A 12,623-nucleotide genomic window follows, 5' to 3' on the forward strand; every position below is an offset into this window, starting at 1 on the left:
GCTGTATTCCTGTGTGAGTCTATTGCTGAGACATTTTTGTCACATTTCAGTATTAGAATATTCTTCGCTTTTATCCGGGACACTAGTTTGTGTCCAGCAAAGTCCTTGTGCGAGTAGAAGTCATTTCATCTCTGCAATGAAACTTCTCCCCCATCTTCTTTCTCAAACTATTGTGGCACGAGATCCGTAACTTTGACCACTAGGTCAAAGACTCTTCTGTGAATTGAGGGATATCACTGTATATATCTCAATAACTTAATATGGCCCCATTTGGATGAAGATGCCATGAGTTCATAAGATGAGGTATGCATGAACCTTCCACCTGCATCCTGTGTGTGGTCAATTACCTCCCTTGCCTGCCATGTTTAACTCAGGAAATATTTAGCTAAACAGTTTTCCTTAAACCCAATGTGGAAAACTATGTTTACCAGTACAGTTGTACCTTGGTTCTTGAAGGAATCCATTCCTGAAGTCCATTTGACTTCCAAAAACGTTCAGAAACCAAGGCACAGCTTCCGATTGGCTGCAGTAGCTTCCTGCACTCAATTGGAAGCCGCAGAAGCTGCGTCAAATGTTCAGCTTCCAAAGAACGTTTGCAAACCGGAACACTTACTTCCGGGTTTGTGGCGTTTGGGAGCCAAAACGTGTGCATACCAAGGTGTTCAAGAATCAAGGTAAAGTGGTGCCTTGGTTTGCAACCGCTTTGGATTACAACCGTTTTGGATTACAACCATGTCAAACCCGGAAGTGTGTGCCCCTTTTTTTGGATTACAACCAATTTGGGGGGGGGGAGACCCCATTGGCGAAAGCGCGCCTTGGGTTACAACCCGTTTTGGTTTACAACCGGACCTCTGGGACAGATTATGGTTCTAAACCAAGGTACCACTGTACGGCTGTAATGGACAAACCAGGATCTTAAACCAAGGTATGAAGTTAGTTTAAGATTCTGGCTTGTCTTACCAGCACAATTATTAACTTACACCGGAACGGGGTTTCTAATACCGTTTCTCCAACTTGACATTATTCTCATCTCTCAATATAGGGGTAGCCAACATGGTGCCCTCCAGATATCCCATCACCCCTTACTATTGAGCATGCTGCCTGGAGCTACTTTTAGAGCCTGAAACGTATCAAGGGGACAAACTTGGCTAGCCTGTCTTAGAAGTTCAGTAAGGAAAAGTAGAGCTTGAACAGCTGTTTGAGTATAAAAGTTGCTTGCCTGCTCTCCACAAAAGAAAGAGGGGGAGAGCAAGTAGGTGTTGCTTCCATGATCCTTTCATTCCCCCGGTTCCATTGACTACTAAATTAAAGGTCATTCATGGTGCAGGAATTCAAGCTCAACCAGCTGGAAGTATCTGGACACTTGATGGCCTCAGGCTATCTGTCAGCTTGTTTTGGTTATTCTTTTTTTGGCATTATTGACTCTCTTGTCCAGTCCTTTAAAAAGTTAATAATTCATAAGTGAGCTCAGACCTCCTTTTGTGGCCCTCAATGGAGCTCTAAGATTCATTTGAAAGCTCTGCGTCTTGGTCTCTTAATATAGCTCCCGTCTGCTTTGTGCTGCACTTCGCCAGCTCTGTGAAGAGTTGTTTAAAATTTTAAGCATGTGCTGCAATGATACATATGTCTTCTTTTGTTCTGTGGGAGCAGGGTTTTTGTCTAACCTGATATGGCAGCTTTACTCCAGCTTTCATTAAATCTCTCCCATCCTGAGACGAGACGCTTAAATTATAAATGATATTGTGGTGTCTGCTAGCATTATGAACTCGAATGAATTCAGCTTGGGCCTTTTTCTAATCTTTACCCACCTGAGCTCCTCAACCCAGCAGCAGCAGGCAAATGCACAGGACGCTTCCCTGTGGCCGCTGTGTGTGGATTGGAGAGCTAAACCAGCACTTGGGGTTAGAAAAGAACAAGGAGATAGCATCTTGGACTCCCTGCTTGAAGCCTGCCAGTCGGGAAGGGAAGGCAGAAGGGGGAAAAGCCCCATATGCTCATTGTCATAGTCAATTTCTTCTCCATCAGTAAGGCTTTTTCCAACTTTGAGCTGCTGCCACAAGTTGGCAGAAGGAACTTTGCAAGTTAAACCAACAGCACAGGCTTCTAAAGTAGATTTGACCTTTCTCGGGAACTTCCTCTAAGACACAGCACTGAAACCTAACTAAGCGCTGGAAGTATGGAATAGCGCTCTTACTGGTTGGAGGTGTTGCTTTCAGTTTCCGGCCCATGTAAAGCCTCCAGATGTCAAATCTTTGCTGCTAGAAGGACAACACCTCTGCAGGATCTCTCCCTCTCGTCAAAAGCCTTGTGCTAATCCCCAGTGCCTTACAGTTTGGGAACCACTGACATATGCATCGAATATTCCTAAGTGTCTAGGAGAAGATTTGTGGCAATGGTGATTTGTGGCTATCTCAAGGGAGGCAGAACTTGTGGCAGGGTTGAATGGTTTGCTGTCACCATTTATTGCTAATGGGAGTAAGTTCACACTGGCTCTTTAACTGTTGGACTTTGTCCTCTTGCTAGAGTTTGCCCTTGACCATTGGTGGCATGCTTAAATTGAGAATAGGCGGTCCTCTAGGTCTTGCTGGACTACTTCCACCCCTGATGATGGGCCATATTCACTGGGGCTGGTGGAATCTGGGAGCAGGGAACTGTAGAGGGAAAGAGGAATTAGTGAAAATCACATCCGCTCCCTTTCCACCAGTGCAGACTACCCATTAGAGGAGTTGAGTTCACAGGATCTACTAGTATAATCAGCAAGAAGAGTAAAACTTTAAACCCTACTAAATGTAGGAAATGATGTTCATATTACACCATTCATTTCTCTTTATTAGTTTCCCTACCAATTTTGGTTTGGACTGTTTCTCTTCTTAACCATTGCCATTAAGTTAACTACTGTTTTTGTGAACCTGTTATGACTTTTACTCAGTACCATAAAAGAAACACTAAAGGATCTAAGAGTAGAATAAAATCAGCTATAAATTGCTTCTCTCACATCTTTCCAATAAGATGTAGATAATGCATGCACCAAAATTAAATATCATCTTCAATTTCTGCATTTTGGAATCTCCAAAAATAATTCTTTGGTAACCTTTACTTAAGAGTTGTCCAGATGGAATGCTTTATGCTGCTAGCTCAGACCAGTTCTGTACCTGATTTTATGCAAGTTTTGGATGTAGCATTAAAACTAACCTATATTTTATAGTTAACTATAAATACAGGTTAGCATCATGTGCATGTGTTGCTTTCACACGGCAAATGAAATCTCTCAAGACCAGCTTGTTGCCCATTTCTTCTCTAACAAAAGGATTCATTTAACACCTCTTAGCTTTTTCCTTGAACAGTTATTTGTTCCCCAAAATAATTTAGTTTCTTTTTATGGCAATGTCTGGCGCAGAAACTTGAGCTTCTAAAACAAAGCATGACACTTTGCAATTACTGAATCCATTTTTGTTGTTGTTGATCTATAATAGTTTTGAGTATTTTGGGGGAGGGTTAAAACCATTTATTTACAAACTTCTATATATAATTTAACCACTAGATGGTGATATTTTGCCAACTGAAATCAAATATGCGTAATCTGGTTTTTTATTTAATGATTTTACTTGGGTAAAATAATGCTCTTACACCCCTATTTCACATTTGTTTTTATCTGAAGAGGATTTCTGGGTGGGAAAAGAATTAAAGCAGGCAATTACTTTGAAATATATCCCGCTAGGTGAATTCACACTGCAATCCTGTGCATGGTGTAAGTCCCATAGTGTTAGTTCATGGAGACTTACTCCCAGGTAGGCGTTTACAGGATTGCAGCCTTGGAGGTTTAAAAATATTTTAAAATTCACATGATTTTTCTTCCCCTTGCTCTGAGTAGCGGTTTGAAGTAGTAAATGTTACAACTGATACGCCCAAGTGTGGAAATATTGCTATAAATATTTCAGCAGTTGTCAAGTCATCGCAGATGGCAAGTGCCTGTTTTTATTTATTTATTTCAGAAATTGCAAACTGCTTCCCAACAAATATATATATATTGCCAAATACAACTTCCCTGCTTTGCTAGTGGAAAGTTAACACTAAGGGCTAGATAGCTCAGTGGGTTAGAGCGTGGTGCTGATAACGTCAAGGTTGCGGGTTCAGTCCCTGTTTGTGGCTGCTGCATATTCCTGTATTGCAGGGGCTTGGATCTTGAGGGAGCCTTCCTACTCTGATGCTGTGACCCTGTGACTCCCGCTAGTGCAATGGAACTTCCTCTCCACCTTTGGGCCTTCCCAAATCAACTCTGGAGGATAGAGAAAAAACCGCCAGAACAGCAAGGGGACCCAAGAGAGGGGAGATTACCTCTGGTGGTCAAGGAGAAATCCTTGTGCTGATTGAACAGTCCTAGGGTTGTCATATGTCCCAGACAGTACCTGGATTTTAAAGGCACAATTGACGTACAGGGTGAATTAGCAAAAGGCGTCGCTTCGTCCCACATCTTTGGACAAATCAATCAAAAAATCGTGGGGTGTAAAAAAACCCCCACAACTCAACAATTTCGGTGGTTTCCTTAAGAAAAGCTCAACAGTTTTGGGGTCTTCCTGTTTTTACTTTTTGAAACCCTAAGCAATCCCCTTAGCGCTGCATTGAAACCTGCCCATTTCATATAATATAATATAATAGTCATGGTAATCTTAATGCAATGAAACTTGCTGCAATTCATTGTAAAGTGATTGCTCATTGCTCAGAACAGAATTGGAGCATGCCAAACTCAAGATTTGATTCCTCTTGCTTGCGATAGGCTTTTGATCGTCGGTGGCTGCGAAATGGATGGTGAGGGATCCGGCGCGTCCAAAGCAAGTAGCTGTGGTCTGTCGGCGTGGAGAGTTCTTTCAGGATCCCCCTATTACAAGCCGGTTACGAGTTACGAAGATGATATCGGGACCGTGAGTAGTGCTGCTATCATCTCATACGATTGTTTGAGCATACGTCTATTGGCCCTAAAGCCACAGATCTCATTTTTATTCTTTACATTAGCAAAGGTTTCACATGTGTCATCTTCCGTTTTAGTATAAAGGCAGACCAGACAATGCTTCTTCCTTGTTCTAACATTTCCAGATGTTGAAAAAGCTGAAATGTATCATCAGCAAGCTCATAGGATGTTGCTGTTACTGCACTGGGAACTGAATTTCTGAATTCTTCCTCCTCACCTATTTTTATTAAACTTAGGGGAAAGAGCTAGCCTTCAAATTCCACACCCACCAACAGTCTGCACAAGAGACTGGTTTCATTGTATGGTCCTATTGCTTTTGTATATTGTATATTTTGTATATTGGGCTACAACCTTGTATACACACATCTAGTAGTAAGCTCTACTGAACACAAAGGGTATTTACTTCTCAGGAAGCATGCACAGAATTGTGTTGCTGGGAGAATTTCTGTTTCTGTTGCCCACCTTGCCCCTTCTGTGGCTGGAAAAAACGTCCCCCCCACCCCCATTTATGTGGCATAAATAACCTTGTGTACCTGGTGGTCAAATGTGAAGCTGTGGTTTTCGTTGCCTTCCTGATCTCAGGTTTATTCTTGACAACTGGTTGGTTAAAACGCTCTAGGCAACAAATACCCAGAACCCCTGTTCTAGCTTATATCATTCAGAATCTTTTTGAATTCTTTGCACCCAGAGCTACTTTTCTAGAAAAAGAGGTGCTGGACCCCTCACCATAAATGCTTCCCTTGTTCTCTTATAATGGCAATGGTGCCCACCTGAGAGGTGGTGGAACTGAGTTCTGGCTGAAAAAAGACTCGTTTGCCCCTATTTTGGAGGAATGTTACTATATTATTTGTTGCTTCCATGATTTGCTTTAGCTTCTGACAAAGAAAACACTTGCACACACGTGTGTGTGTGTGATAAACACGCACACATATACATACATGAGGTTAATTTGATATGGTTCCTTTTTTTAACAGGCCAAGAGAAGGTCATTGTTCAAGATTAGGTCTCTCAACTTTTACAGTAGACAAGGAAGAGAACAGGTAACAGAGGATGTATATATATATCAATACCTTATGCTTTTGTGAGACACGTGTCAAGTGCAACTTTTGCATCAGGGGTGGCAGTTCTGCGGCACTCAAGATTTTATTGGGACTCCCAACTCGCAGCCAGCATGGCCAGTGGCCAATATTTATTTGTCAATATGTGGTTTGTCTGTGGTGGTGACCTCTAAAATCTGCATCTCTACCTCTGTTTGTTCCATATCTGAGCACAACCTAATAATTCTGTTTCCAGCAGCCCCCAGTGACAGAAAAGAAAGCTGTTTCCACCGATTGTCACATGCCTGTTTTGGTGGAGGTGCTGGATTGAAGCCAACAGAGTCCTACTCAGAGTAGACTGATTGAAATTAATGGCCGTGGCAAACTGAACTTCATTTCAGTGGCTCTTCTCTCCAGATCTCCACACAGTAATTGTGGGGGATTCCTTGGGAGGTTGTAATTACAGTACATATACAGTGGTACCTTGGGTTATAGACGCTTCAGGTTATATACGCTTCAGGTTACAGACTCCGCTAACCCAGAAATAGTACCTTGGGTGAAGAATTTTGCTTCAGGATGAGAACAGAAATCGTGCTCCGGCGGCGCGGCAGCAGTAGGAGGCCCCATTAGCTAAAGTGGTGCTTCAGGTTAAGAACAGTTTCAGGTTAAGAACAGACCTCCGGAATGAATTAAGTACTTAACCCGAGGTACCACTGTATTGGACGTTCATAAATAACAGAAGATTTTGTTGCCTTTGCCCTTTTGCACAAAACCCACATTTTTAAAAGAATTGCGAATGAAAATGGCTATTGCCTCCCCGTCTCCCACTTTGCCCCTTGTGGCTGAGTAAGGCTTGTACTCTTGCGCACTTCTTCAGCTTTTTTAAAAAAGTGTCTGCGTGAACTCAGGTATGGAAATTCCTGTGTGCATACCCAAAATGAAAAAAAAAGGTTGTTGAGGACGGGTGAGTGTTTGCGGGAAATGATGGGAAAATGCAGCTCAGATGTGGATGGCAAGCGGCAGAGTGGTAATTAATATAATGACTGAAAAAAATGGGAATGTGAAGAACGTCACGTGCCAAATGCGTACATAGAAAAAAAAAATGATCTGAAAGACTCACTTGTGATATAGCATCTCCTTCTGGAAGCACCTATCATAAGGTGTGTGGTGACGATACTTTCCTTTCTCTCCCAACTTGTTTGACTGTGTGGTGATAGCTGCTCATGGTGGCAGCTGCATTCCCTCCTGTGACCATCCAGAGTGAGTTCAATGCAATACAGGAAGCATTGCCCTTGCTCTGAATTGGCTGTGTGCTTCCCTCAGTGATGTCACAGTGTCAAATCTGATTGGATATTAGGCAACATGATGTCATGAGATCCTTCAATGCAGGGGCAGGGAACCTGTGGCCTTCCTAATGCCTTTGGAGTCCAGCTCCCATCAGCTCTACCCAACTTGGCCAACAATCAGGAATGATGGGAGCTGTAGTCCTGCAACACACTTTGTTCTCTATTGTCTGTATTATGTTGTGAGGAAGAAGCCTAGTGGAAAACAAAAAACAGCACTGAAACAGCAGCCAAATGGGGCAGGGAATAGTGGGTGAATAGCTTCACTGTGTGCTGGAAATGTTTGCCTGAAAACATTTGTCACCATGCTAAAACACCCTCAGTTTCTTACATTTTAATCAGTCTAGTATTTTATATTCTAGAAATTAATGGCAGGGGTCCATTACTCTTTGGAATGATTCACTCATCTCTTTTCCATTTCTTACTCATAAATACATTTGACAGCATTTGCAACTCTTTTATATTTTTTAAAAATGTCTTATAGCCTAGTTTTTAAAATTATGTGGATCTTTCCTTCTTAGTATTTCATCTAAGTAGTTTCTAGCAATAAGAAGACATGACTTACCATTAAAAGCCGCTGTGAATTCTGATTGGTTTATATTTTGTCCATTGTTTGCATGACACAGATTTGACGTGTTGCCCACAGACTCCCTCTGCCTTAGTCAACAACCTGACATTCCCCTGAGTGTTCTGCTACTTCACGTCTATCCTGTCCTAGCTGATGGGTGATTGAATGGAACTTCTAAGAAACTGTATTTAGGATTCAAGTGCCACTCTATTATCCACTTAACTGCTTCACAGTTTATGACCCCCAAATTTGTCATCCTCTAAATGTTTTGGACTACAACTCCCAGGACCCCAAACCATTGGCCATGGTTTCTGGGACCATGGTTTGTGGTCCAAAATATCTGGAGAGCATCAGGTTGGGAAAGGCTGGGCTACATCTTGAAGGTCCTTTACACCTGGGGAGTCTAACACTTTTTGGCTCAAGGACTGCATTCATCCATGGCCAACCCTTTAAGGACTCCCACACTCAAAAATGGTGGGATCTTGGGATGTCAAATCAGGCCCTCAAACTAGGAGTTAGCCACACTTGTTGTACACACTTACCTGGAAGTAAAACCCATTCATAGAACTGCCCTACTAGTTTCAGGAATTGTGGTCCTTTCTTGATGCTTCTGTGTATCTGTTGTACAAATTCTAAGGCGCACTTCATGTTTTATAAGATCCGGGAGGTGTGCAAAGGGAAGATACATTGAAAATGGGGGGGGGGGAGAATGAGGGCTACGAGCTTAATGCTTCTTCGAAATGCCTTTGCTTTTAATCACTGATCAAAATCTTGCGCAGGATGGTGTTTTCAAGATGAGCCTTTCTCCAGATGGGACTCGGCTAGCAGCTATTCACTTTAGTGGAAAATTGACTATCTGGGGAATCCCTTCTCTAAGACAACAAGGAGAATGGGAACAGAGCGACCAGGTATGTGATGATTAACAGTTTGTAAATACTGGAATGTATTTGTAGCTATAGATAGCTTAAATGAAACTTGTATGACATTTCTTGTCACCTCCTTTTTTCTGCTTTTTAAATGGTGGTATTTATTTTTTTAGCATGTCGAAAATGCTGAAAGACATATATGCCTTTTTATATGCACAACATATTTGTTCATTATCAAGAAATGGTGCTTTTTAGCCATTGGAATGGTTATCCATATGGAAACTGAATCAATTGTAGACAATCCTACACATGCTTACTCTGGAATAAGACCCATTACTCAGAGCTAAGTGTGTCTAGGATTCGCTTAAAACTCACTTGATCAATTAACTAAAATTTCTTTAATTGGATAACATACCCACTACAGTTGCTATTTTTTATAATCATCTATCTACATTATGCAGCTGCTAGGGTCATTTGAGCTATGTGCTACAATGCGTAAAGATTAATATTGGCAAAAAATATTTGCAGCTGAGCTGAATTTACAGCCCAATGTATCTTACAACATGGTAACATCATTAATCTTAAGATGATTGTATTCAAATCCGTTTGTTGTATACCTGGAAAGACAAAAGAGAGATGCACACAGGAATGTAGACCAAGGTTCGAATCAGTATTACTTGTTTAATCACTTCTTCCCCAGAAACACTTCTTGGAGTACCAGAACATATGTTTCGTTCCTTGTTTTGCTTCTCGTTACTTCAGGGTTTATTGTCCCTCCCCCCCAAGACAATGATCAGTTGTGTCCCATATATTCTCTGTAACATTTCAAAATTGAAATAATTTAATCTGATTTATAGAGATGTAGTTTTAATATTAACATGTGCACACACACTGTTTGGAGGAAGTGTTTTCTGCCTTTGTGCTCAACTCAGCAGTGCTTCCCTCTCTGTGTTTGTGTCTGTATGTGGGGTTAGGTTTTTCCCCAAATCTCCTTGCACATGGGTAGGCAAACTAAGGCCCGGGGGTCGGAGCCGGCCCATTCGCCATCTCACTCCTGCCTGCGGACAGTCCTGGAATCAGCGTGTTTTTACATGAGTAGAATGTGTCCTTTTTTTTAAAAAAAAAAATGCATCTCTGGGTTATTTGTAGGGCGTAGGAATTTGTTCATCTGCCCCCCAAATATAGTCTGGCCCCCCACAAGGTCTGAGGGACAGTGGACCGGCCCCCTTCTGAAAAGGTTTGCTGACTCCTGTCCTTTCCTATCTATCTTGTCATAGCAAGATAGACATTTGCAGTCATTAAAGCTTTGGAACTGGTTCCAATAATACAGAGACTGCTGAATGCATATCACAACTAAAAAAAAATGTTAGATGGCATCTTCTTGTGACATGACTGGGGTAGGTGGGAATCCTAGCTGAAGTAAAAAGGGAGCTCTATTTCATATCTAGCGTTGTTGTAATAGATGATTCAGACTACAGTAGAAATTTTCTTGTAGCTTCCTTCATTTTTTTAAGGCTTCCTTCATTGTATATATTTATTGCATTGTGCCAGTGTTTTGATTGAAATGGTGGTTCAAGAACAAACAGTTTTGGGAATTATGGGGACAGAGCTACCCAAGCTGTATAGAAATTTATTCAGGTATGCAACTACAGCGGCAAGAATGTTACTTGCCAAAAAATGGAATGAAGAAGAAGTCCCAGCGCAAGAAGAATGGACACAAAAACTTATGGAATATGCAGAAATGGCAGAACTTACTGGAAAAATAAGAAATCAAGATAACAAACCTTTTGTAAAAGAATGGAAATGGTTTACAAACAAACTGTAAACAGATAAGAACATTGGCAGAATTACTGTAATAACCTGCAGTTTTATAGGAGTATATATTTAAAGTAGATGAATAAATGAGTAAGTTAATTTGGAATATGGAGAAAATATAAAAAATAAATTTAAGGAACTGCAGAAAGAGTGGGAAGGAAGTCGAGTTTCAAAATGTTAAAATGATTGTAAAATTATTGAAATGTATAAAATTGAAAACCATAAACAATTTTTTTTGGAAAAAGAACAAGCAGTTTGTAGAATCCAGGACTGACTATTTAAAGTAATAGAAGAATCCTGGCTTTTAACTTCCACTGAAATTGGATCCCAATTCATATGTTACACTTCGGTCATGTTTCTGACAGTGTGAATTGCTTGAGATTGGAAATTGTCATGTGTTCTAATCATGCAGAAGTAATAATTTAAAAATGGGGCCTGATTGCCTTGCTAGCTTGAGTGATATTCCGTTCTGTCTTTCTCCCTTACCTCCCCACTTGCTTTTGCGGCACCTTCTTAATGTTCAATCCAATATAAGGAAAGTTTTCAGAAGGATGGCTCAACTTGTTCAGAAGTCATAAGACACTGCTTGTTGGTAGTATTGTTTATAGTGTACATATGAATTTGTATAAAAATTAATTGGAGATTTTCTTTTTCTTTTAGCCGGGCTATGATGAAATCAAACCGGAATGGCGACTCTCTCTTGAGAAACGGAAGAAAATCAAAGGTTGGAGCCATAGTGTAGTTTGTGTGTGTGTGTGTGTGTGTGTGTGTGAGAGAGAGAGAGAGAGAGAGAGAGAGAGAGAGAGACCTGGGTGAGCAGGAGAATGTTAACCCATCATCGTGTGTTTAAGATATCATAAGGACTAACGTTACAATGCTGCCATCCAAAATGCTAGAAGATTACATGTCAATTCTGAGGAAGCAGTATTTGAGAATGTGTGAGTGACGGGCACATCCTCTTTCAATTTCTTTCCATTTTTATGAGCCATGTGTAAAATGTGAAGATATTCTTCATCCAGTTTGGAGTCTGTGAGGAGCTGTCCATGGTGCCAGGCAGCCTGGAATAGGATTTCTGTACTGCTTGTGTTCTAGACGCAACACCTTTCTTTCAAAAGGATCAACAGCTTTCATCATTCTTGCTAGGTTCTGCCTCAGCTGCATTTTCCCTCCTTGCCCCCAACAGGGATCCCAGATGACAGCTCCAACAAGACAATTTTACCCCCACCCCACCCCACAATACACATTCTGTCACTATCTTGATGGCTTCTCATTATGTGAAATTGTCTTCTGTGTATTTCTAAGATGAACTTTACTGTTACTTTTAGGCTGCGTTGAAAGGTTTTATATCTTGAAAAGTGGAGTGTAAATAATCTCAGAAATAGTGCACTTTTGCGTGTGTCGTTGTCGTCTATTTACGATGCCAGTTTAATTTACAATGTTTTGTTTACAAAGGGTGCCTTCAAGAGTGTACAAGTTGCTACCTTTTTGTGAACGATCCCATTTCACTTCCAAACTGATATTGTCTCTCCCATTCTTCATTTGCCTATGCAGGGTGGCTCATAGCAATTTAAATTTAGCATCCTTTAAATTAAGAACTCCTGTGTAATCATAAATACTGCAAAATAAATTAAAGGCAGAAAACAAAATAAAATATAACCTTGAAATGAAAAAGCAGATCCTTAGCAGGGGGGAAATCTGCTGCAATAAAAATGTGTTTTACCAGCCAGCAAAAGATGGATAGGCTATGTACATTCATCCTGGGGCAAAGTATCTGATAATGCAGCTACTTGAAAGGCCCTGACATTTGTAACTAACAACTGGGCCTCAGGTGAGACACAATAATAATAACAATAATAAAAATAAAATACAAAAACAATTTTATTATTCGTACCCCGCCCATCTGACTGGGTTGCCCCAGCCACTCTGGGCAGCTTCCAACATCTATAAAAACATCATAAAACATTAAACTTTAAAAGGCTTCCATCTACAGGGCTGCCTTCAGATGTCTTCTAATGGTTATATAGTTAT

General features: G+C 40.9%; 1 protein-coding gene across 2 annotated transcripts in view; it reads left to right on the top strand.

Moving 5' to 3' along the window:
* Positions 1–12,623, top strand: part of NBAS (NBAS subunit of NRZ tethering complex) — a 191,475-nt gene that overhangs the window by 26,584 nt on the left and 152,268 nt on the right. For both annotated transcript variants that reach the window (XM_079970285.1, XM_079970284.1), the window contains exons 10-13: positions 4,775–4,919; positions 5,941–6,006; positions 8,694–8,822; positions 11,256–11,319. In XM_079970285.1, coding sequence (XP_079826411.1) covers positions 4,775–4,919; positions 5,941–6,006; positions 8,694–8,822; positions 11,256–11,319 — 404 coding nt within the window. The remainder of the gene's footprint in view (positions 1–4,774; positions 4,920–5,940; positions 6,007–8,693; positions 8,823–11,255; positions 11,320–12,623) is intronic.

This window comes from Podarcis cretensis, assembly GCF_951804945.1.
Source record: "Podarcis cretensis genome assembly, chromosome: 3".
Taxonomy (NCBI): Eukaryota; Metazoa; Chordata; class Lepidosauria; order Squamata; family Lacertidae; genus Podarcis; species Podarcis cretensis.